Source organism: Chiloscyllium plagiosum, unplaced genomic scaffold (genome assembly GCF_037043375.1).
Source record: "Chiloscyllium plagiosum isolate Xiang-an unplaced genomic scaffold, Cpla_swu_hap1 HiC_scaffold_1, whole genome shotgun sequence".
Classification (NCBI taxonomy): Eukaryota; Metazoa; Chordata; class Chondrichthyes; order Orectolobiformes; family Hemiscylliidae; genus Chiloscyllium; species Chiloscyllium plagiosum.
The window spans coordinates 122,287,398-122,314,888 of record NW_028270139.1 but is presented as its reverse complement, the minus strand read 5'-3'; the positions used below and the strand labels follow the sequence as shown (position 1 = coordinate 122,314,888).

Genomic DNA, 27,491 nt, shown 5'->3' with positions numbered 1-27,491 from the left:
GGTCAGGTCATGTGTGGAGTCCCTGCACTGAGCTGATTAACCGTATTGTCTATTTGAAATTTCCTACCTTCCTGCAATGTTAACCCTTTAATGATGTTCTATTTTTAACTTACTTTTCAACTCCGCAAAGTAATGCAACTACTTTTATTCCTCTGTTGCATCTCAGAATTATACCTCGGTACTTGTAGCTAAAATGTCGCCATAAAAGGCAGACATTGTAAAAGCTTTTCACTGTACTTCTACGAATGGAGTACATGTGACAATAAAGGATATTCTATTCTCTTCTGTTAATCATTGTAAAAAAATGTTCTAGTTTACCAAATTTCTTTTGCTGCACTTTCCAATTGTTAAATTGGTTTCCTAATATTTTTGAACCCTCCATTGTGTGGAATTTGTAAGGTTGTTTCTTACCTGTGGGCCCTGGTGGTCCATTCAGTCCATAATTGTAACTGTTCGATGCAAATAACTTGTCACTGTTTGATCTTTGCTTACTAATATCAGCAATGTTGTTGGGCAGTGAAGTGACCTGAAGAAAAGTAAAATTCAAGTTATGTTAATTAATTGTTATGATCCCAGCTAATGTATTACCGAACAAAGTCAGATCCTAAACAGAAACCTGACTTGATAGATGATTATTTTATTTAATGAGATGATCTTTCATTGAAAAACATGCATGCAATGTTCAAGATTTGGTTTTAGTATCAAAACAAAAGTCAATACCACACAAAAAAACAAATAAAATAAACAAACCATATAAGATACTATTTGAAAGATTTTGTAACATATGCTAAAAAATATGTTTCTGTCTAACCTATCAGCATTACATTTTGATAATCAAACAGCAGCAAATGTCCTCTTCTCTACCACATCTATAGGCTTGACTTATCTGTTTCTTTCAGTTTCTGATCTTGAGATTTTGGTAGCTTCTCCCTTGACTATCCACATCACTGAGCTTTGACTTTAGCAGCTTCAAATAACTCAAATAACTCTGAGCTCAAAAACTGCATGAATTTATGTAAAACTCCGTTATCTCACTTTTTAGATTAGATTCAATCTAAACATCATGGCATAGACAGAGAACACAGGGGGCCAACACCTTCAACATATTGTCTAGCTTTCACCATTGTTAACAGCTAACCCGAGAATGCAACTTTTATATAAAAAAAGTTTTGTGATTTACACGTGAAAGAAGTGAAACTATAACAGTATTCTAACAGATGAAAGGCTTAACAGACAATCAATTTTTCAATGTATAATTTCAGTTATATCACACTGTAAATTTTTGCTATAAATTCTGTGTGTTAGGATTGAACCCTCCACTACCACCTGATGAAGGAGCGTCGCTCCGAAAGCTAGTGTGCTTCCAATTAAACCTGTTGGACTATAACCTGGGGTTGTGTGATTTTTAACTTTGTCCAACACCGGCATCTCCAAATCAAGTAACCACAGCAGGGTTCTAACCAAATAATTTCATCTTGAATTTTAAACTAAAACCTTTATGCTGTGGTTACCTACTTCTGGCTGTTATTAACTAACTCCTTTTTCCAGGAGAAACTATTTCTGGCATTTAGATTCCTCAATGACTTGTATGAACTTAAAACAGAAGCTTCCTAAACAATGAAACTTTCCCTTATGCAAGAAAAAAAATCATTTCTCATTCTTCTAAACCAAAAGGAAGCTAATGCTTGGTGTTTATTCTATTCAATCCAGCTGCCCCACAGAACTGATCTAAGTGGGCACAATGTTGCAGGAAACTGAGTTAAAATTGTTCTTCTTTTAAGTTCCCAATGCAAACAATTTCCAAATATTACCTCACTAACTCTCTCACACTTCTTTTGTGTAAAATCCATAAAGACTGATGAGTTAATTATTAAATCCCCTCAGACACACAGTCCAAAACACACCTGCCACCAGTTCAAAACCCAAAATCAACATGAAATGCTATTAATAAAATCACATAATGTATGGATCTGTTATTAAAACTGAATACACAAAGATGTTATGATTTGATAACAGATTGTAAGGTAATATAAATGGATATTTTCCCCAGTTTCCTCCTCTGTCTGAAAGATGTTGCATCTAATTGAGAAACAGCTATAATCATGTCAATTTCTCATATTCTCTATGCACAAGGCTGTAAAATATATAATGATAGCTTATAATTATAGAATGGCTTTTTTTCCCCAGAGGCAATAGCGTTGAAGATAATTGTATCTTTCCTGCCACGTGGCTAAACTTAGACCAGCTAACTCAGCAACAGAGTAGGAACTGGATCTGACATCCACAGCAGTGCTACGACTCATCATCTTAAAGGATAGCATGTGCATATACTGGAGGAGAAACTCAACTTGCTAATGCCATTTTTGTGAAAATATGTCTAATTCCCAGGGGTTGGCAGCACTTTTGGCTTCTCTCTCAATGCTTCCACCACGCTCTTCACAGATATCAGGAAGGAAGGCATCAGCAGCCCTTGGTGCCACCAGATCCAGAGAACCGGCTTAAGTCTGCATAAGGTGCTGGAGACATTGTGTTTAAATCTGCATAACGTCACTGGAAACTGAGTTCATATTGTTCTTCTTGCTTTAAGTTTACAATTTGAGAACTGTTTTAATGTTCTTAACAATTTTAGTATAAACGCATTTCGGTCACTGGGAGAAGCCAAAACAGTATTAGAATTGTACTGCTCCTAACATTTTTATTGTTATCAATTTTTATAACCTGTGTAACAATATTCCTTAATAAGGAACGATAATCACATGGAGCAAGAAACACTTTCATTTCATTAATCTCCTTACCTTCTGTTTTAGCTGTAGCACTGCTTGTTTTATCTGTTGGATATCTTCACAGGTTGTAGAGCAGGTACCAGCTTTCATCACAGTATCAGATTTTATATACTGGCCTGCTGCAATCAAAAAGTCAAAATGTATTTTTAAATTGTTAAATCCTAATTTATTTTCATTTAATGACTTTAGTTATTTTTAATTTCTACCTCATAATGTTCAGCAAAACCATTAGTTCCCAAATGACCAGCTTGTGTGCTTTCCATTCACATATGTGATACCAAAAACAATACTAGTGTAATGGCTATAAAGTTAGGTACACAGCAGGGCTAGTTTTAATATTCTACTGCTGTGCAATTTTAGTATGGATGATTTCACCAACTAAATGACAAAAGTGACAAAGGTGCAAGAAATCAACGGGTGATAATAGAACATTAAAAGAAACAAAAGGTTGGTCTGGAAGATTCGAAGATGACAGATGCAGAATCATTACCAACACCCGTTATCTGACAAAATGGGAGCAGTATTTAGGATCTGAAAGTGTTGAACTCAATAACAAGCCCAGCACAGTGTAATCAAAAGGTGATGCACTGTTTCTCCACTTCCCATAGATCTTCAGTAGATCAGTGAGGGAAGGTGAAGACAAAGGGATCAGTGTGACCAAAGCACTGAAATGACAAGAAGCAAAAGCTTAGGGTTAACCAGGAGCAGCGATATGTATTTGATCTCTTAAATATGTTAGAGATCCCACATGGAACAGATATTAATTTGAAAAAAAAAACTTTTATCTGGAAAGTGTATTTGGAACTGCGTCAAGATCCTGGAACTCTCTCCTTAACTGCACTGTGGGGGTACCTACTGCAGTTCACGAAGGCAGAGCAACTCCACCTTCTAAATGGTAACTAGGGATATCATTGCTCTGAGGGGAAGGGAAAGAATTAAGAATAGAATTACTGGAAATGGGATAGATGAGGTAAATAGTCCTGTCAACATTGTGGAAGGGAGTCATCAGTCGCAGTTTCCTTTCTCCTTTATATACTGATGTAGTTTCTCCATATGTACATCTATGAGAATTACCTCAATTAAATCTACATTCTAGCCACTCCTAAACAAAGAGATTTCTCCTATATTGATTACATAGGAAATAATTCATGCATAATAACCATTGTCATATTCCTAATATGGAAAACAAAAGACAAAAATGATGGAGAGAAGTTGGGGACTAATGATTTATAAAGAATTGTTTATCAAATGACAAGCTTTGGCTTGTATTATGCCTTTAAATGATGGGCTTCTGTTAAATTTGCTTCTTCAAGTAGGAGAACCGGAATTACAAAAAGCTAAAAGTTGTTACGAACATAAGAATAATTTGCCAGAAACATGGAAAATAATCTTCATTGTGCCAGTTTCTGTGACACAATACTGTGAGAAGTTGAGAACAAAGTCTTGTTTTAAAACTTTATAATACCAACAGTGATCCACCCATGCTACCAGACTGACATCACCCTTAAGACTGGAATACTAAAATGTAAACCTCAACTGTCTTCTGGATCACCAGAAAACCTGTCTTGAGTGAAACCCTTAAACTGGTCCATTCAGAGACTTAAAACTTCCTGATTTTGCATTGCTGTTCAACAATAGGTTACAAGAAACCAAAACTTTAACAGATGAGCATTTGATGATTACTGCATTTGTTGAAAGTTATACTGGAACAATTTTAGATAGGATAACACAAATGATACAACTTTTAAATTAAAATGTGTAATTTTGTAATGATTAGTCCTATCACGGCACCACATCCATGCAATGTTGCCATTTTTCATGATAAGTCATAAACAAGAATGCATTCTATACAATTGGTTCATTTGAGTTTATAAAAGTTGGATAAAATTATTGTAAAACAGTATATGTGTATTTATACAGCAAATCGTGTCTCTTTCAAGAAAGTGCCAAACTCCCAGTTCAACAGGAACTGTTTGCAGATGGACAAAGAAAACAAATTATTCTGGTTTGGAATTGTGGAAATACATTGTCAACGTCAATGCCACAGGAATACGCAGAAACAGGGAACATCATAGACATGAACACATTGTTTTCCTTTTAATATCTGACAGTGTGGTTGGTTTCCGTCTTTAAGCCTGCAGAATCATGCATTCCTTGGGCATAACATAGAAAGGAAATTTTGACAAGGAGAGAAACATACCACAATAGACGGAGATGGGTTTTCTTTATTCATTCAGAATCAAGGAATGCTAACAGCACAAAAGAAGGTCACTCATGGATGTGCTTGTTCTCTCTGAGTGCCAATTAGCTCATTCCCTCCCTTGCCCTTTCCACATGCAACAGTAATGTTTCCTCTTTAGGACTCAAAGCAATTTCTTTTTGGAAGCTATATTTAGATAGTCTTCCAACAAATCGTAAGGTATTGCATTTCAGATGCTAATCACTCTCTGTCTACAAACATTTTCCCTCATGTCATTGTTGGTGATTCACTATAAATCAGTACCTCATTTCTCAATGCTTCAACCAATGGGAAAAGGTTATCCCTATCGAATTTGGCCAAATCTTCTGCGCTTCAAATACATCTTTTCTAATCATTCAAGGGATGTGGGCACCACTGGCTGGACTAGAATTTATTGCCTGTGCCTAATTGTCTTTGAGAAGGTGGTTGTGAGTTGACTTCTTGAACTGCTGCACTCAATTTGGTTTAAATATACCCCCATACCATGAGAGAGGGGCAACCAGGATTCTGATACAGCAATACTGAGGGAATGGTGATATATTTCCAAATCAGGATGGCAAGTGGCTTGGTGGGGAATCTTGCAGGTGGAACTGTTTTCGTATAGCTGCTATCCGTGGCTTTCCAGATGGTAGTGATTATGAGTTTGGAAGATGCTTAGCAGCCTCGGTGAATTTCTATGGTCTATATTGTGGATGGCATACACTTCAGCAACTCAGCATTAGTGGTTCAGGCAGTGAAGACCTGTGGATGTGTTGCCAATCAAGTGGGTTACATTGTTTTGAATGATGTTGAGCTTCTTGAGTGTTGTTGGAGCTGCAATCATCTGGGAAAATGGAAAGTATTCTACCACACTCCTGATTCATTCCTTGTACATGATGGGCAGCCTTCAAACAGTCAGGAGGCGTTACTTGCAGCTGAATTCCTAGCTTCCAACCTACTCTTATAGCCATACTTTCTATATGATTTGTTCCGAGGAATGTCAAGTTCATAGGAGTAAAGTTTAAAAAAAAAATCTGTCCTTGACCTCCCACGTAGATGCATGGTCAAGAAGGCACAACAACACCTCTTCTTCCTCAGGCAGCTCAGGAAATTTGGCATGTCCATAAGGACCCACACCACCTTTTACAGATGAACTCTTCGAAAGCGTGGGTACATAATGGCCTGGTATGGCAACGGCTCAACCCAGGACTGTAAGAAGCTACAGAGAGTTGTTTGCAGAGCCCAGGCCAGCATGGAAGCAACCTCCTATCCATGGACTCCATCTACACTTCTTGTTACCACATAAAGGCTGCCAACACCATCAAAGACCCCTCCCACCCTGGTAATGCTCTCTTCCAACCTCTTCTGTCAGGCAGAAGATACAGAAGCTTGAACACATAGACCAACAGGTTCACGAGCAGCTTCTTCACTGATATCATGAGACAGCTGGATGGATCGCTCTAACTTCAAATAATGATGACCTTGCTAATGGTGATCTTGCTTTGCGCACCTCCTGTAAGCCATAATCTTGTATGCCTCATTCTGATAATGCGCACTATGATTCATATCCTTGTTTGCTAAGATCTGCCTGTACTCCATGCAAAATGAAGTTTTTCATTGTACTTAGGTGCATATGGCTACAATAAATCAAATTAAATCAAATCAACAAATCAATAATTAAATTTCTGGTCAATGTTCAACCACTGGGTGTTAATTGTGAGAAATTCAGTGATGGTGAAGGGGAGTTGGTGGGATTTTTCCTTGTTGGACACAGTCAATGCCTGGCATTTGTTTGGCACAAACAATACTTGCCACTTGTCTATCTCATTATTGAAGTCATCAGTATCTTGCTGCATTTGGGCATGTAATCCTTCAGTATTTGAGGAGACACAAATGGTGCTCAAAATTGTACAATCATCAGAAAACATCCTCATTTCTGAACTTATGATAGAGGGTAGGCCATTGATGAAGCAATTGACAATGGTTGAGCTGAGGATGCTACCCTGAGGAACTCCTGACAGATGTCCTAAAGTTGAGATGACTGATCTCCAACAACAACAACCATCTTCCTGTATGCTGCTAATTCCCCTTCATTCCAACTTTGCTAGGGCTTCTTGATGCCACATTTAAACAAATGCAATTTGATGTCAACAGCTGTCACTCACACCTCACCTCTAGAATCCAGCTGTTTTGCCCATGTTTGAACCAAGGCTGTAATGAGGTCAGGAGCTGAGTGGCCCTGGCGGAACCCTAACTGGGCATCACTGAGCAGGTTATTGCTGAGTGGGTGCTGCTTGATAGCACTGTTGATGACACCTTCCATCATTTTACTGATGGCTGAGAATGGACCGATGTGGGTGACAATTGGCTGGAATGGATTGTCCTGTTTTTTGTGTATAGGAACATACCTGGACAATTTTTCACACTGTTGGTTAGAGGGAGTGGCAATTTCTGGAACACAAGTCTTCAGCACTGCTGTCAGCTACATAGCCTTTGCAGTATTCACTACCTTCACCAGGGCATGAGATTACAAATTGTTCTACAACACGATTCAACTGTGGTTGATGGCTCACAGTGTCTCATGGATATCCAGTCTTGAGCTATGGAGTGAATCAAATTGACTGAAGACTGTTTCTGAAAATGTGTTGCTGGAAAAGCGCAGCAGGTCAGGCAGCATCCAGGGAACAGGAGAATTGACATTTTGGGAACCCTCCAACCACAAGGGATGAACTCGGATTTCATCAGTTTCCTCATTTCCCCTCCCCCCACCTTGTCTCAGTCAAATCCATCAAACTCAGCACCGCCTTCCTAACCTGCAATCTTCTTCCTGACCTCTCCGCCCCCCACCCCAGTCTGACCTATCACCCTCACCTTGATCTCTTTCCACCTATCACATTTCCGACGCCCCTCCCCCAAGTCCCTCCTCCCTACCTTTTATCTTAGCCTGCTGGACAAACTTTCCTCATTCCTGAAGAAGGGCTTATGCCCGAAACATCGATTCTCCTGTTCCCTGGATGCTGCCTGACCTGCTGCGCTTTTCCAGCAACACACTTTCAGCTCTGATCTCCAGCATCTGCAGACCTCACTTTCCCTGAAGACTGTTTCTGTAAAGCTGGTGACCACTGGAGGAGGCTGAAGACTGTTGCAAATGTTTCAGCCTTATCTTTTGCACTGATGATCTGCATTTCCACATTGAGGATGGGGTTATTTTTGGAGCTTCCTCCTCCTCCTCCTCCAGCGAGTTGTTTAATTGTCCACCTTCATTCTCAACTGGATATAGCTGGGATGCAGAGCTTATATCTGATCTACTGGATCATTTGTCACTTATGCTGTTTGGTATGCAAGTAGTTCCATTTTCTAATTTCATCAGGTTGACATCTCAGTTTTAGATATGTCTGATGCTGTTCCTGGCATGCCCTCCTGCAGTGTCCATTGAGCCTGGGTTGATTCCCTGGCTTGATAATAATGGTTGAATGGGGGACATGCCAGGTCATGAGGTTACAGATTGTTCTACAACACAATTCAACTGCTGTTGATGGCTCACATTCCTCATGGATACCCAGTCTTAAGCTACTAGATTTGTTTAAAAAGTTTGATTTTTTTTGCACAGTGATAAGCACAATGTGATGGAGGGTATCCTTAAGTTGAAGATGGAATTTTATCTCTATGAGAACAGTATAATGGTCACTCATACCAATACTATCAAGGGCAGGTATATCTGTGGCAGGTCATTTGGTGAGGATGAGGTCAAATACATTTAACCATTATGTTTGTTCCATCACTACCTGCTGCAGACTCAATCCGGTAACTATGTCCTTTAGAACTTAATCAGCTCAGTCAATAATGGTGTTGTTAAACCATTCTTGGTAGTGGACATTGAGATCACCCACCCAGAGTACACTGCGTGCCCTTGCTGAAGTCAGTTATTTTGCTAAGTGGTATTGAACTTGGAGGTATTCTGACTCATCAGCCAAGAGGATGGAAGGTCAGAGGCTAGGAATACTGCAGCGAATAATTCACCTCCTGACACCCCAAAACCTATCGACCATCTACAAGGCACAAGTCAGGCGTGTGTTGGAATACTCTCCACTTGCCTGGATTGGTGCACCTCCAACAACACTCAAGAAGCTTGACACCACCCAAGGCAAGCAGGCCACTTGATTAGCTCCACATCCACAAACATTCACTCCCTCCAACAGTTCAAGAGTCGCAGCAATGTGTACTATCTACAAGATGCACTGGAGAAATTTACCAAAGCTGCTCCAAACCCACGACCACTTCCATCTAGAAGGGCAGGAACAGCAGATACATGTGAGCCACCTGCAAGCTCCCCTCCAAGCCACTCAATATCCTGACATAGAAATATTCTCAATGACAACGAGGGACAGATAATAAATACCTAGCCAGAAATGCCCCCTTCCCATGGTTAGCACTGCTGCCTCACAGCGCCAGGGACCTGGGTTCAATTCCACCTGCAGGCGACTGTCTGTGCAGAGTCTGCATCTTCTCCCCATGTCTGCATGAGTTTCCTCTGGGTACTCCAACTTCCTCCTACCATCCAAAGGTATGTAGGTTCAGTGGATTGGCTGTACTAAACTTGCCCTGTAGTGTCCAGGGATGTGTAGGCTAGATGGATTAGCCATAAGAAGTGCAGAGTTATGGGGATAGGGTGGATGTGCTTCGGAAGGTCAGTGTGGATTCAATGGGCTGAATGGCTTGCTTCCACTTTGTGGGGATTCTATAATTCTATGAATGAATTGAAAAAAAAATGTTTATGTGCTTATGTTTGACCTGATGCCATGAGACTTCACGAATGCAAAGTCAATATTTATGATTCTGAAGGCAATTTGCTCCTTACTGTGTACCATTGCACTACCAACTCTGCTAGGTCTCTCCTGTTCATGAGACAAGACATACCTAGGAATGATAATAGTGTCATCAGAAACATTGTAAAAGGTGATTCTGTGAGTATGTCTACATCAGCCTGTTGCTTTTACATTTTCCAGACAGTTTTCCCAACTTTGGCACTAGCTCCCAGATATTAGTAAGAAGGACATTGCGGAGTCAACAGGGCTGTGTTTTTAGCAACAGTTGGATCATTGTTATGGAACTTAATAGCACCCACAATAAAACTAGTAAGGCCCTCTAGTCCTCACTGCTCACAACCCTGACATCTCCTTATGTTTTCTGTTGATGTCACTTAATTTCCCTGGTCCAGGGTTATGTACATCCACTCACCTACACCATGGGGTCTTGCGTCCTGTATGGATAGTTCATTGGGCCTCAATTGACTGTATAGAATCTATTAATCCTATAGTTGCAATAGAATGCATTAAAAAACTCTTAGAAAAGTAATTCAGTCATAACTTTCCAAGGTGGTAACAGGAACAATAAATTTAGCCTTTATTTTCCAAAGATAGAGCATTGACTGTTATTTCTTCCCTTTTGTTTAATGATGAATTGATTTTGTGACAAAACATGTGAGGATAGAACAGGATCAAACCTGCAGACAATACCTCCCATAGATAATTCAGCTACCTGTACTCATAACTCAATTCATAAGTAAAGGAAAGTCCTGTTGGCAAGTTGCTGGTAAGTAATTGGTACTTCTGAAAATGCATTCCAGCATTGTTAGGGTTTTCATCACAAAAAGAGAAATTTCGATAGAGGAAAGGTAGAAAGGAACATTCTACTCTACTGAAATATTAAAACTGGCCTCAAATGGCCAGTTAATAGTTAATGGGCCAAAGGACAACTCCAGCCTAATTATTATGCCGATAAGCTGAATGGTCACTTACCATTCTAACTTGCTGTGAGTTCCTTGATGTGATTCTGAAAGAGAAATGTATAATTGTGTCACCCTAGTTTATAAAAAAAACTCAGGGGGACAATTTAAAATGTTTCTTAATTCAATTGCAATATTTGTATGAGTAAGTTTAATAGTTTTTGAGGTGAGGGATGCCACCTCCGGACTTTCAGGTATCCAGTATCAGCACTCATTGATTCTTTGATAGGCATCACGCAGGTCATAGATAAACTGAAAGTCTGCTCTACAAATGCCTTAGCTGAAAATGTGTTGCTGGAAAAGCACAGCAGGTCAGGCAGCTTCCAAGGAACAGGAGAATCGACGTTTCGGGCATAAGCCCTTCTTCAGGAATGAGGAAAGTGTGTCCAGCAGGCTAAGATAAAAGGTAGGGAGGAGGGACTTGGGGGAGGGGCGTTGGAATTGCGATAGGTGGAGGAAGATCAAGGTAAGGGTGATAGGCCAGAGTGGGGTGGGGGCGGAGAGAATATCAAACTCATTTCACCTAGAAACCTGGAACTAACAGACAGATAAGATGTGAACCTTGAGTTTAGTTTAGATTCTATCTGGTTCTGAGCTAAAAGGAGAACGTGTACGTTGTTGTCCATTCCCCTTTATTACAGAGTTGTTGATATTATAAACAATATAAGCATAGTCATTTAAAGGTCATGCATCTTTAAAACATGAATCCTATTATTTTGCCAAATTATTTAATTCAAAGAACAGCTCATAACGTGTCTGTAAATTATTTTAGGTTTGTAAACTTTAGCTGAAAATGAAGTGAACCAAAACAAGCTACTGAACCACCTGGGATCCACATGCATTGAAAATTTACCCCCTAAGTGGATTTCAGTGTTGCCTTTGGCTAAGTTTTGTGACCTTCTTTACAGCAACAAGAAACTAACATTTAGTAACATTCACAAGGGGCTACAATGTTATAGCAGTTTTCAAACAGAATGATTTGCACTCTGATCCCAGTTTAAGTGGAGCCACATCCTTGCACTTTGTATCTTATCAATTGTTCGAGTTGCAAATAAGTCATAAAGCAGCAAATACACTGTGATTCAGAAAGAGTCATGTAATCATAGAGGAATTGTCTAAAGTTCTTTACCTCCCCTCAAGTACAGTTGTGGAGAGTTTCTGATACTAGCAGAATCCCATTCAAGGCCACAAATGAAATAAAAATTGAGAACAGGAAGTAACCTTTCAGCTTATCCTCATTGAACATTTAAGGTGGAGTTGCCCGTAAACTTGATGTTTTGCTATGAAGGTAACATAGCCCAATTGAAAACCAATGCATTTTTGTTCTTTAAATGTATCAGCTCACAACTTACCACTTTCACTTTTGCTGCATGTCTTCCCATCCTCTTTGAGATGGAAACCTTCCTTGCATGCACATTTGTAACTCCCTGGTGTGTTGAGGCAAATTTGGGAACACACAGTTCCATTGCTTTTGAAACATTCATCAATATCTGTTAAATCAACATGTAAAATATGACGTAGTCAATGAGTTTAAAAAATGAAATTAAGTTGCTTTAAATTTTTCTCCAGCTTTCTTTGTGACTTTAATGATTAAGATCATGGAAGTTGAAACATATGAACCAGAAATTTCCCAGGATTAGATTCCTGGTTTGTGGTGAGTTAGCAGTGCTGAGCCAAAATAATATGAAGGTGCTACAATTAACTTCAGAGTCAAGGAGAAAATTTGGCTTGATTCTTTTTATTGATTATTACCCAGTTATGCATATTAAATTATCCATTTCAGCTCTAATCCATCCTCCAATCCATATGTGGGTAGGCCACAATTCTGCCCATGGTATGGATTAAGATATGGACAACTGATATTTGAATGAGCAGAAATTTATAGGCAGTAGACAGCATGGGCAGCAATGGAATAGTTACCCCTGGACATAACACATGCCTAAGAATTTGAACAGATAATAAGCAGAGCCAGAGGTGGGTAATGCTTTGGAGGTGGAAGTCCTGATTAGAACATGTAAATTAGGAGCAAGAGTAAGTCATTTGGATCCACAAATGGCTCTGGGAAGATCATGGTTGATCTCATTCTGGTCTAAACTCCACTTTCCTGTCTATCCCCATACACTCTGTCAACCAAAATCACTTTAACTCAACCTGAAAAATATTTAATGACTAGGTCTCTACTGCTTTCTGGAGAAGTGAACTCGACAGGGAAACACACTCCCTCATAGCTTTCCTTCACATTGAACATTGTATTATCAGAAACTGGAGCAGAAGTCAATGATATCCAGTCATCAATTTTGCAGGCAAAGGACCAATATATTTTCTTGGCTAGACTTCCAATCTGTCCCAATCTATCCAAACTTTTATGTAGGTGAGGTCTAGTGTCGTAAATTTGCTATCGTGAATCTCTTCATTTTACTCTAAATATAGAAGCTTTTGCAATCTGTTTTTTTTTTAAACATTCTTTTACTAGTTTTCTTCTATTTTAAATTTTTTTCATTCTTGCTTTCTTGGACATTCTTTTCCAAATTCTAATTTCTCCCAATCCTCAAGCTTCTTTTTCTGAACATATCTACACTATTGTAAGTTTTTCCTTTAACGTATTATCATCTTTAACGTCTATTGTTAGCTACAGTCAGGCCACTTGTCCAATTTTTGTTTCTTACGGAACAGTATATTTATTAAGTAATATGGATTATATCTTAAAATATTTGCATTGCCTATCTACTGTCAAATCATGAATCTTGGAAAATACTTTCCTCATTTTAAGGGACTGATGATGATGACAGTGACTGTGCTACCATTTAATTTATTTTCCAAATTTATAGGGTGGCTCAGTGGTTAGCACTGCTGCCTCACAGCACGAGGGTCCCAGGTTCGATTCCAGCCTCGGGCAACTGTCTGTGTGGAGTTTGCATATTCTCCCCTGTCTGTGTGCGTTTTCTCCGGGTTCCTCCCACAGTCACAAATATGTGCAGGTCAGATGAAATGGCCATGCTAAATTGCCCATAGTGTTAGGTGCATTAGTCAGAGGGAAATGGGTCTGGGTGGGTTATTCTTTGGAGGGTTGGTGTGGGCTTGTTGGGCTGAAGGGCCTGTTTCCATGCTGTAGGGAAGCTAATCTCAATTAACTCAGCTCTTGTAACTACATATCTCACATTGAATGATTGCCCCTGGTGCATTTATCTCAGACGAAGTAATAATCAGCCAACTTATTTTGGATGCAAAATATAATTATTCAGAAATTATGAGCTTGATATAGTTTGTGAATTCCATTAACAAGATTTGCAAGTGTAAGTGAAGGCATGAATTTGCTTGGAAGGTGCTTGACGCTGTGGTGTTTGTACAGGTGGGAAGGTTGAGATTGATATGAATTCAATGGTTGAAGTGCTTATACTGACCAATACAATATGGCTTCTCTCTGTTCCTGTGTTTCACGCGATCAAAGTAATATCCCAGGTAACATGTACACAGAACTCTGCCAAAATTATCAGTACACTGTTGTTCACATGGAGCTCCTGAGCAGACGTCATAATCTGAAACAGAAACAAAAAGATAGGTATCACTGGATTAAAATATCATAGTAAATGCAAAGCTTCAAGATTCATACTGGAAAATAAACCATTTGTTAATATGTTGTGGTTCTGTTCGCCGAGCTGGAAATTTTTGTTGCAAACGTTTCGTCCCCTGTCTAGGTGACATCCTCAGTGCTTGGGAGCCTCCTGTGAAGCGCTTTTGTGGTGTTTCCTCCGGCATTTATAGTGGCCTGTCCCTGCCGCTTCCGGTTGTCAGTTTCAGCTGTCCGCTGTAGTGGCCGGTATATTGAGTCTAGGTCGATGTGTTTGTTGATGGAGTTTGTGGATGAGTGCCATGCTTCTAGGAATTATATCCCATTTGTTAATATCCCAGGTTGCTTAGATTTGGTACACCTACCATGTAAAATAAATGGCAATTACTTCTTTTTATAAAAGGATGGAAAGTAACAAATCCAAATTTGACTGTGGTGAATTTGGAGGAGCAGCAAGTAGTGAAGAGAAATGTTACTGTTCTTAGACGATTCTGAAATTGGCGGGTATGACCAACTGAAACAAAGCACAGGTCAATAGAGATGAAGGTTGAACAGTTTATGTCAAAGCAGAAAACAAAATAGGCAGTGAAGGAATTACAGTTCAATACCGTTCTGTAGGAATCATTTGGACTGTCTGGGTGAATTTTCACATTTACTCTTGGACCCAAGCTGGGCATGAGTGAACCAACTACCAATCATAGAATCCAGCTCAAATTTCATCTTATTTATATCCAGCTGCAGTTGTGTCACATGTTGCAGGTTGTTCTAAAAATAAATTGTAATTTTGTGATTCTAGAAGGAGCTCCTTTTACTCACACAGAAGTCTTCTCATGCACAAATGGTCCCTCCAAATACATTTTATGGGGTTTGTCTACACCACTTTAGATCTCCTTTGTGACTTACATTCTGCTAAAAATGTGTCAGTTTAAGCCAACACCCCATGGTTGCCTTGCCTTTTTTTTGCATGTTCCATCCAGTTTAGTTATGTAGTGATGGCACTGATAGTCTCGTTCCCTCCCTCGAACACTGTTTACAACTCTCCATTATTATCAAAGCGGCTGTCCCTCTGTAGTGATTGGAATGAGGGCCAAGTGGATCTCATTGACTATGAGATCCTTAATTGGGGTCGTTAACCCTGGGATAATCAGGGAGCCCCAGCTGACAGACATAAACAGGAGAAGCAGCAACCATTCGAAGGCTCTCAGCATCAAGCAGAACCTAGTTTAAATATTCCCATATGTTTCCTTTTAATCCTATCACATTCCAACTGTTATACAATTCTTTTTTTTTTGTTTTGCAAATCATAAAGTCACATATATGTGGAGATTTTTGCAATATAAATTGTACATGTGAAAAAGTAAGAACTTCCTTTTTTGCAAAATACGGTGTTACTAATTGACCATTTTCATGATTGTTTCTAAGGCTATACCTTGCACATAACTTCAAGGATTGAGATCTTTCTAACTAAAAATAGTCTGAATTCTGATTTATAAATATTTTCATTGATTTTGGCTGTATCAGTGATAATGAAATATTTGATTCCTTGAAGTCTCGAAGTTCTATGTTTTGCAGAAAGTAATGTTGCTGTGAACAGGAAAGATTAAAGTGAACTCTTAGAGAAAAAAACCAGGAGATTCAGAGAGCTGGTTGGTTAGATCTCTGAGCTGTGCACACGTGAGTAAACGGCAATGGGATATTAGCCTCTGTGCACTTATTTTGCCCTCATAATGACTTTCGACACTCTCTCGCAAGGACATAAAGTAAGTGCCACAAGTCCTTGATTCTCATACACAAAGTTTGTCCACAGTTAAAATTGTTTTAAGAACATCAAAACATTGAAAACAAATTAAAGAGACTTATCACATTACTTTTTCTCAGAAGTTCATTGGCCAGCATCAATGTCATGGTGACTCAACGATCATTGGTATAACTGTTCCATAAAATTGGAAGTGGTTTGTTGCAAAGGCTTAGACATGAAAGTACAGCAAATTTTGATTTAGGACTGGAGCAACAGGCAAATTACTAAATATTTAGACCACTCGCTGATATTAAAGAACTCTCCCATTCTGTGAGACAGATCGGACCTTTGATGGCAGGCTCGTAATTTAAGAAAAGTTACAATTTATCAGAGAACTCTTTCCAATTCTCCTTCCTCCTACCTGTTGGGTTACAGCACCTGTATGTCACAAGGTATTTGTCCTTAATATTATAAATATCTTACACATTATGAATCAATGTAAAGAGGTTTTTGATTTGATGCTCACCTAAGTTATGAATCCAATGTGGACAGGCTCAAATTTGGACAGGGTATTGAAAATTATCACCACAAGGAATACAAATCTTACATTGGCTTTGCTCTAGCTGCAGTATAGCTCTCATTTAGAAAGAACTTCAATTAACTGTATGAATAAAAACTTCTTCAGGAATGTGGCTCTGTTCCTACCAGTGATTATTAATAATTGTAACATAAGAATGGTCTGTTCATTAAAAAAAATGAATATTCCATCTATTTGCTTGAAGTTGCTAGTCTTATTTTATATTGTTATCACATCTCTTAGCCCATAAATGTTAGTTCAATTCTTGACATTGAACATAAAATATAGTATGGTCCCTTCGACCATCGATGTTGCGCCGACCTGTGGAACCAATCTAAAGCCTATCTATCCTACACTATTCTATCTCAATCCATATGTTTATCCCTTAAAGTTACATTTAAATGCCCTTAAAGTTGGTGAGTCTATTGCTGTTGCAGGCAGTACGTTCCAAGCTTGTACTACTTTCTGAGTAAAGAAACTACCTCTGAAATCTGTCCTATCTCTAGCACCTCTCAATTTATACCTATGTCTCCTCATGCTAATCATCATCATCCAAAGAACAAGGCTCTCACTGTCCACCCTATCTAACCCTCTGATTATATGTCTCAATTAAGTCCCCTCTCAACCTTCTTCTCTCCAATGAAAACAGCCTGAGATCCTTCAGCCTTTCCTTATAAGACATTCCCTCCATAGCAGGCAACATGCTAGTAAATTTCCTCTGAACTCATTCCAAAGCTTCTACATCCTTCCTATAATGTGGTGACCAGAACTGTATGCAATACTCCAAGTGGGGCTGCACCAGAATTTTGTGCAGCTGTAGCATGACCTCATGGCTCTGAACTCAATTCTCTACCAAGAAAATCTAACACACTGTATACCTTCTTAACAACCCTATCAACTTGAGTGGTAACTTTCAGAGATCTATGTACATGGACACTGAGATCTCTCTGCTCTTCTACACTACCAAGAATCTTACCATTTGCCCAGTAGTCTTTATTCCTGTTATCCTTCCAAAGTGAATCACCTCACACTTTTCTGCATTAACCTCCATTTGCCAGCTCTCAGCCCAGTGCTGCAGTTTATCTATGCCATCCTGTAATGTTCAGCACTATCCACAACTCCACCGATCTCCACTGACTCCATCTCATTTAGATTCCACAGGTTTAGACCATGGTACTAATTCTAAATGTGTGTTATGAACACACTGACATTTCTTCAATGGAAGCCAATGAATTTGTCCCAAGTCTCTGGGTGTCACTTACCTTCTGGGATACATTGGCCAAGAACAAATTTATAACCTGGACAGCATTTTTTCCTGAAAAAGAAAATGGATATTTATTGTTTAGGACAGGATCACACAGTTGAGTCTATATGAAAGCAATCATATAATATACCATGATTTAGATTGTTAGTTGCTCCAATCATTTTAAAATAAACACTGAAAATGAAGTGCTAGATTTTTTGGAGGAGTCACAATCTCATGTGGGTTACCATTCCAGATCTTGGTTCTTTTTTAAAAAAATGAAGCTGACACCCAACGGCAAAGGGAGTTGGGGGGCAGGTGGGTGGAAAACAAGCTATCCTGTAAAGTAATGCAGTGCTTAGGGTAGGCCAGGGTGAGTGGGAGAAATTTGGTCAGGTCGGATGGGGGAGGTGTTGGTTGTGGGAGTTTTGGGTTTAGTGGAGACATTGTGAGGAGGGTTTGGGTTGACCCCAGCGGTGGGGTGAATTGGAGTGAGGTGTCAGGTCGGGTTCAGCAGAAAGGGAGGCAAATGTCGGGTCGGGTTCAACAGCAAGGGAGGCAGGTTGGGTCAAGTCTAGACCAGTGGCTGGGAGTGGGGTAGTGGGTGGGGTTTTGGTCAGCTCCCCGGGAATTAGATCAGGTCTAGCTAGTGGGTGGGTCAGGGAGTGGGGGCAGGGAGGAGTCATAGATTAGATTACTTACAGTGTAGAAACAGGCCCTTCAGCCCAACAAGTCCACACCAACCCTCTGAAGAGCAACCCACACATACCCATTCCCCTACATTTACCCCTTCACCTAACACTACGGGCAATTTTGCATGGCCAATTCACCTAACCTGCACATCTTTGGACTATGGGAGGAAACCGCAGACACGGGGAGAATGTGCAAACTCCACACAGACAGTTGCCCGAGGCGGCAGTGCTAACCACTGAGTCACCATGCCGCCCTGATGTGTACAGCACTGAAACAGACCCTTCAGTACAACTCATTCATCCTAAAGAAATCTAGTCCTATTTGCCAGCATTTGGCCTATAGCCCTCTAAACTCTTCATATTCATGTACCATCCAGATGCCTTTTAAATTGTGTAATTGTACCAGCCTCCACCACTTCCTCTGGCAGCTCATTCCTGACATGCACCACCCTCTGGGTGAAAAAGTTGCCCCTTAGGTTCCTGTTAAATCTCTCCCTCCTCACTTTAAGCCTATGTCCTCTAGTTTTAGAATCCCCCACCCTCTGGAAAAAACCTTGTCAATTCACCCTATCCATGACCCTCACAATTTTATAAACCTCTATAAGGTCACCCCTCAGCCTCCAACGCTCCAAGGAAAACAGCCCCAACTTATTCAGCCTCTCCCTGTAGCTCAGATCCTCCAACCCTGGAAACATCCTTGTAATTTTTTTAAAACCCTTTTAAGTTTCACAACATCTTTCCTTTCGTAGGGAGACCAGAATGCCATGCAATATTCCAAACGTGGCCTAACCAATGTCCTGTACAGCTGCAAAATGACATCCCAACTCCCCTTTCCAAAATGCAGCACCTGATATTTTTCTAAGTTAAACACCACCTGCAACTCCTCAGCCCATTGGCCCATCTGATCAAGATCCCGTTGTATTCTGAGGTAACCTTCTTTGCTGTCTTCTATACCTCCAGTTTTGGGGTCATCTGCAAACTTACTAACCATATTTCCTATATTCACATTCAAATCATTTATATAAATGATGAAAAACAGTGGACCCAGCACTGAGTGTTTTGGGTTAAGTCCTACCTGCTCAGAGGTGTGTCACCGCATGTCTGAACAGGTTGATTAGAAGTTTGTATAAGGATGTGAGAGTTGAGATGATAGAGCATTGGAGAGGAAGGGTAACATTGTGGCTGGGTGTCGGGGGGAGGTGGTTGAGTCAACAGTAATCAGCATCACCCTGGCTTTGTTTGGAATACAGTCAACTACTACATCTGACATGAAGAGGGCTATGCATGGGGCTCAGTGGGTAAAGTGGGGAAATAAACACCTAAAGAAACAGTGATTTGCAGAAGGTTACAGCAAATGGGGTCAAGAGGAAGGAAACAATTAACAATCACCTTTCCATTGCTTGCATACAACCATAAAACATAGGAGCAGAAATTAGGCTATTGAGTTTACTCTGCCATTCAATCATGGCTGATAGGTTGTTCAAGTCCATTCTCCCACTTTCTCTCCATAACCCTTAATCACCTTGATAATCAAGAACCTATCTATCTCAGTCTTAAATACACTCAATGACCTGGTGTTCTGTGGCAATGGATTACACAGGAGCTGGTCACTTCACACCTTGGACCATAAAACCATTATCTGATACAAAACATTGATTTTCTTGGATACTGTAAGGTGTGAGGGTGAAGGGAGAGGTACTAACTATTTCTGCCACATACACAAACTGCTATGGCATATGCATCAAAACAATAGATATTTGAATTTTAGGGTAATGACATTGTACAAGCATCCCCTTGACCTCCCTCTGGTGTTTGCAGGTTCCAATGTTTGGAGGAGACTGGTTAACTGATATTTGTAAGCTAACTAATCATATTATTGAGAGGTGTGATGTTGTTCACAAAAGCTCATTGGAACAGTCACCAATGGATCCAGGCACAGAAGCTATGGTTACCCTGTGGCCAATGCACACAGTTGCTATATGAATGGATGAGGAACACACATGTCCACAAGCCCAGTGCCAGCATCAACTGCCAGCCAATGAGGAGCCGCTCAATATTGCAGAACTTTCATTCTGAGGTACCTCATGTTGCTGAGAAGATGCTGGGAAGCCACAGCTGCCCATTTTCCATGTGATTCTGTGCAGTGGCAGTGGTGCCATACTCTATCCAGAGATTGATGGTAAAACACCATACCATTCTGTCCAGAGTTTCTGCATCCGACACTTCCTTCACTGAGACAAACTAGTAACATAGAATATTGCCGACATTGGGTTTCCACGCACATCATTGCCTGGGGCTTTGTACCAGTTCTGTCCAGGTACAGGACGTTGCTGCATCCTCAGCATCTTTGCTTCAAACATCTAGAGGATGCACTGAGGCCATGGGATGGATGATGGGGATCTGTAGGGTTGTGATGATGATGATGGCATTCTTCAGAAGGAACAGCATCTCGAAAATTGCACAACACAGCAGCCCAGCTGCAGCCACTGCAATGCAGGATGGACTGTTTTGTGAAGCTCGTTCCATGGGACTGAATTGTGGTAAGACATGTTTTACTGACTTCAAACATTTCAATCCTGTTGAGGCCACCACTCCCTCTGCTACAATCCCAACTGCGAGTGAATCTTAATGGTTTGATCTTTCAATGCAATTCATGTTGTTTAATAAAAATTAAGGTTACAAACAGATGGAAGCCTGCGTAATGCTTGCTGCTCCCTCATTCAATCTTGCCAAAGTTTAACGCTGTACGGAAGCTAGGGAAAGGCTAGCTATTATTCAGACAGCACTAGAGTATTGTGTGGCTCATTCATCTTTGAAGTTACAGCTGCAGTGACAGTCATGATGAAAGGTGAACTTAGATGTATAAATGTGATAACATATCTAAAATAAAGTGTTAAACTTGCCATCTATATGCCCACAGAGGTCTTTGTTCTTTTATTTCGACTATGCCTGGTTGTAGTCCTGGGCTCTGCAGCTGGGGGTGGAGGGAACCGTTGTTCTGTCGACCTCAGCGGCATTTGTGGCTAGAGGGCCCAGGCATGGTGAGTATGTGCTTGTCAGATATAGATTCAGCCTCCTCAGCTTGAGCTCCTGCAGGGTGGATGTGGATGCCTAGCAAGCGTGTCCTGAAAGACAATTTCTCAGTTGCCTCTATTTGATTCCTCTTCCATCTGGGTGCCTGCTGGTACCACCCTGTCACCTTGTAAGCAAGGCACCCCTGAAGTGAGGTCAAAACCCCTCATCCCCCAGTCATCTTACTTTTAGTGCTGAACACTAATGGCTAGAACAATAGTGTCCAGGTCTGTCTATATATCTACCAGATACTCAGTGTTCTGGACCTGGGTCTCCATGTAGCTGCTAATCTGTCTATGGAGGGAGCCAGATGCTCCTATGTCAGAGGCAGCAGAGTCCCAGCAGCGTCAGTGGAGTCCTTCAATCTTTAAGACAGTTTGTCGATTGACTCTGACAAGCCCGCCTGCTTCTCCAGTGTCCATCCATGCATTTAGATGAAATCATGAGTGACTGGCACCATGGGGTAATCTCCAGCTTGGGGCTGACCAGGTGCCTGGTCTCCAGCAGTCCTCTGAGTACCAGTAACCTTGGTCCATTTGCAAGTGAGTACAATAGAGGCGTGGTGCAGAGCTAAAGAGACAGGTTGTACTGAATGATGGGAGGGTAGCTCTCCACGAAACTCACCAAAATTGATATCTTGTCAATTCTTGGAAAAATTCAGCCCTATGGAATATTCAAAAGAGTTTTCCCAGCTATAAAGCTCTTTGGCAGTCATGGAAAGTGCAATATAAATGAAAACTTTGTTTTCTTCAAATAATTAATCTTTTTGTACAGATAGACTTCACCTATCATTTTTAAAACCCATTGATACATTTTATTAATTTTTCAAACTTCCCTCACTTCAGGAAAGATTCATTAGCCTAGAAAGTGGCAAATATAATGCCTCTATTCAAAATGGAAGGAAGGCAGAAAACAGGAAACTGTAGTCCGTTTAGTTTCGCATCTGTCATTAGAAAGCATTGAATCAATCACAAAGGAGATTATAGAACACAGAACAGTACAGCACAGGAATAGGCCCTTCTATATTATCCATGATGCCATTCTAACCTAATCCCATCCGCTTGTACATGTTTTACATCCCCTACTTCCTGCCTGTTCATGTGTCACCCTAAATAACTCTTCAACATTCCTATCATATCTGCTCCTATCACCTCCCCTGCAATTGTGTTCCAGGCACCTACCTCTGTGTAAAACATTGTGTTCTGAAACATTAACTCTGATCTCTCTCCAAAGATGCCGTCAGACCTGCTGAGCTTTTCCAACAATCTCTGTTTTTCAGTCAGAAAAACTTAATCTGCAAGGCTGTTCGAATGATATCCTTCCTAACACGATAAATTGCACAAAAAAGTAAAAATTTTATGCTTCAGCTATTGATGAGGACATTGATGAGAATATGACATGATGAGAGGAATATGAGGTGATGAGAGGACATGAGAATACTGTGCACAATATTAGTCTCCTTATTCAAAGAGGGATATATATGCGTTGGAGATGGTTCAGAAGAAGGTTATTAAATTCATCCCTGGAAAAAGCAGGCTATCTTATGATGGTAGGTTGAACAGGTTGGGCTGGGTTGAGAAGAGTGATGTGGAATGAATGTTGCCAGTACTAGGTGGGACTGTTTCTAAATTAAGGGTCACCTTTTTAGAAGAGATAGGGAGAATTATTTTCTCTGAAGATCGAGAGACATTGGAACTCTCCCCTCAGAAGGTGGTGAGGGTAGGGTCAATGATATTAATTTATTTTGGTTCTTTTGCCAATCAGCTTAAATCTAGACACTCTGGCTAATGTCAGCCAGTGGAAACATTTCCCCTTTCTTTACTCTACCAGAACGTGCCATGATTATAAACACTTTGAGCATATCACCCCTTAGCCTTCTTTGCTCTAAGATTTTACAGACTTTCTACGCAACTATAATCCATCATTACTGGACCATTATAATAATCTCTTCTGTAGTCCTTCCAAAGGCATAACATCTGCCCTAAGGTGTGTTAGCCAGAATTGGATACAATATTACAGTTAGGAAGTCAGACTGAAAATTCAAAACAGGCAAAAAAAAAGACTGCCACAGAGAAATATTGTGAGAAACAGATTGGCTTGTTGGTCTGAATAATGTTTTCCTGCTTCTTAAAATTCAGTTCACTGAAGTGCAAGTCAATTAGCTCTTTTCATTTGGAATGTATGAAATCCTTGTATTTAGTCCTTAGAGTTTCTGTCTACTGATAATGGTTAACCAGCTGCTGAAAATGACAACCAACACTTTCAAGTCAACATTATCCTGAGCAAAAGATTCAGTTGAGCTCTGCAGCAATTACAGTTCAAATGTACAGTGCAAGGATAATTGATTTTCTCTAATATTTCAAAGATGCCTTTGTAATTTTTAATGTATACATAGTCCAGTAGTTTTCACAAGGGAATTATAAAAATTTGTATTGTATTCACTTGTTTAATTTATGTAAAAATAAACGCTAACTATGAGAAAACTTATTTAATACTCGTAATGGAACATAATCCTCAGGCTTTTTATTCAAAATTCATACAAAGAGTTTCTAGCACGTAACCATCAGAAACAGTATCATCTTTCTTTTAAGAATGAATGAGGTTGCAAGAAAGTGAAGAACTGAATATCTAAGGTAAATGAAATGAAATTGCATTCATTAGTTGGCTAAGGAAGGATTTAAAAATGAAATACCTACATATATGAAAAAAATGACAGGATTGTTAAAATTTTTTAGTCAGTACCACAAGACATGCTTTGGTCAGGTTTCTGCTAGTTCTATGAAAAAAAGGGGATCTTTATCATTCCAGGGAATGTAATTAATTATTTCAGAATTTAAAATTAGAAATATATGGAGAGTAACATTCTTGAAGTGCACAATCTCATCTACAACTCAACTAAATATGAGAAGCATCCAACTTCGTTCTCAGGCCTCTATTTAACTACTTGGACAGTATAAAAGGTATTAGAAGATCTATTATAAATCACTGGTGAGACCTCGGCTGGTGTAATGTATCAAGATCTGGCCAGCACAGTTTCAGAAGGATGTCAAAACCTTTACATTGACAGAGGAGATTTATAAGACAAAGCCCACAGATGAGGGACTATAGCAATCCAAGTTAATTATTTAGAACAGAAAGATTAAGGTCAGCTATTATAGAGCTGCTCATAGATACAAGGAGTTTGATAAAATAAATAATGAAAAACTAAGTTTTCCAGCCCCCTTCACTTCCAGAGAACAGTCATACAGAACTCATGCATTTCTTATTTTACTCCTTCTTGCGTCCTCACCCACAGCTTTTTCTCTGATGCGTAAAAATGCCATCAGTGCTGCTTCAATAATAGACAAATAGACAATAGGTACAGGAGTAGGCCATTCAGCCCTTCAAGCCAGCACCACCATCCAGATAATCATGGCTGATCATCCACAATCACTATCTTGTTCCTGCCGTACCCCATAACCTATGATTCCATTATCTTTAAGAGCTCTATCCATCTCTTTCTTGAAAGTATCCAGAGACTTGGCCTCCACTACCTTGTGGGGCAGAGCCTTTCATATATCCACCACTCTCTGGGTTTCTTCTCCTTCTAAATGGCCTACCCCTTATTTTTAAACTGTATCCTTTGGTTCTGGACTCACCCATCAGCAGAAATATGCTTCCTGCCTCCACAGTGTCCAATCCTTTAATAATTTTATACGTCTCAATCAGATCCCCTCTCATCCTTCTAAACTCAAGTGTATACAAGCCCAGTCGCTCTAATCTTTCAACGTATGATAGTCCCACCATTCTGGGAATTGACCTCCTGAGCTCCCTCAATAACCAGATTGTCCTTTCTCAAATTTGGAGACCAAAACTGCATACAATACTCCAGGTGCGGTCTCACCAGGGCCCTGTACAGCCCCCAATGAATCCTTCCATATCCATCGCAAATTCACCTGCATCTCCACACACATCATTTACTGTATCTGTTGCACCTGATGTGGTCTCCTCTACATTGGGGAGACAGGCCGCCTACTTGCGGAACATTTCAGAGAACACCTCTGGGACACCCGGACCAACCAATCCAACTGCCCCGTGGCTGAACACTTTAACTCCCCCTCCCACTCCGCCAAGGACATGCAAGTCCTTGGCCTCCTCCATCACCAGACCCTGACCACACGATGCCTGGAGGAAGAGCGTCTCGTCTTCCGCCTAGGAACCCTCCAACCACATGGGATGAATGTAGATTTCTCCAGCTTCCTCATTTCCCCTCCCCCACACCTTATCTCAGTCCCAACCCTCGGATTCAGCACCACCCTCTCGACCTGCAATCTTCTTCCCGACCTCTCTGCTCCCACCCCCTCTCCGGCCTACCACCCTCACCCTCACCTCCTTCCACCTATCGCATTCCCAGCACTCCTCCCCCAAATTCCCTTCCGCCTACCTTTCATCTCAGCCCGCTTGGCACACCAGCGCATTCCTGAAGAAGGGCTTATGCTCGAAACATCGATTCTCCTGCTCCTCAGATGCTGCCTGGCGTGCTGTGTTTTTCCAGCACCACATTTTTCAACTCCTCCAGTGGATCCAACATCACAGATAAAAGTTTTAGCCACATAATATCAAGAAACTGTTGGAAACACTGCGAAGCTGTGGGTCCTGAGAACATTCCATTAATAATATTGAAGACTCATGCTCCAGAAGTCACTGCTCCCCTAGACCAGCTCTTCCAGGACAGTTACAACACTGGTATCTCCACAATAATGAAAAAAATTACATAAGTATGTACTGTACACAAAAAGCAAGACAAATTCAGCCCAACCAATAACCGCCTAATCAATCAGTCTACTCCTGATCATCAGTAAAGTGATGGTAGGTGTCATCAACAGTGCTATCAATCAGCACCTGCTCAGCACTAACCTGCTCAGTGATGCCCAGTTAGGGTTCCACCAGGGTCTCTCAGCTCCTGACCTCATTATCTTGCTTCAAACATGAATTCCAGAGATGAGGTGAGAGTGACAGTACTTGACATCAAGGCTACATTTAACCTAATGACATCAAGCAGCCCTGGCAAAACTGGAAACATTGGTATCGGGGGCAAACTCTCTGCTGATAGGTTTCAACTGGCACATTGAAAGATGGTTATGGTTGTTGGAGATCGGTCATCTCAGCTCCAGGACATCTCTGCAGGAGTTCCTCAGGGTAGTGTCCTCAACCCATTGCACTTCATCTGCTTCATCAATGACCTTCCCTCCATAAGGTCAGAAGTGAGTGCTCGCCAAATATTACACAATGTTCAGCATTATTCACAACTGCTCAGGTACTGATGCTGTCTGTTCAAATGCAACAGAATCTGGACAACATCCAGACTTAGGCTGAAAAGTGACAAGTAATATTTGCACACACAACTGCCAAGCAATAACATCTCCAATAACAGACATTCTAACCATTACCACTTGCCAATCCCTCACTATCAACATCCTGGGGTTTACCATTGACTAGAAACTCAACTGGGCTCATTTCATAACCAGCATCTGCAGTCCTTGTTTTTACCTCATTTCATAAAGACAGTGGCTACAACAGCAGGTCAGAGGTTAAGAATCCTGAAGTGAGTAACTCACCTCCTGACTCCCCAAAGCCTGTCCACCATCTACAAGACATGAAACAGAACTATGATGGAATACTGCCCTCTAGCCTGGGTCGATGCAGCTCTAATAACACTCAAGAACCTTGACACCATCCAGGGCAAAGCAGCCCACTTGATTTGCACCACCATACACAAACATCCACTCTAGCCACCATCGACACTCACAGCAGCAGTATGTACTATCTACATGAT

The 27,491-nt window shown here is 40.6% G+C and overlaps 1 protein-coding gene across 3 annotated transcripts in view; it reads right to left on the bottom strand.

Annotated features, from left to right (window-relative positions):
* The window catches only part of ccbe1 (collagen and calcium binding EGF domains 1), a 298,664-nt gene that overhangs the window by 16,890 nt on the left and 254,283 nt on the right, over nucleotides 1-27,491 (bottom strand). For 2 of the 3 annotated variants that reach the window (XM_087990294.1, XM_087990295.1), the window contains exons 3-7: nucleotides 17,932-17,984; nucleotides 14,188-14,322; nucleotides 12,139-12,276; nucleotides 2,796-2,902; nucleotides 412-526 (exon numbers count right to left, since the gene is read on the bottom strand). In XM_087990294.1, coding sequence (XP_087846420.1) covers nucleotides 412-526; nucleotides 2,796-2,902; nucleotides 12,139-12,276; nucleotides 14,188-14,322; nucleotides 17,932-17,984 — 548 coding nt within the window. The remainder of the gene's footprint in view (nucleotides 1-411; nucleotides 527-2,795; nucleotides 2,903-12,138; nucleotides 12,277-14,187; nucleotides 14,323-17,931; nucleotides 17,985-27,491) is intronic. The other variant, XM_087990296.1, reaches the window with a different exon arrangement.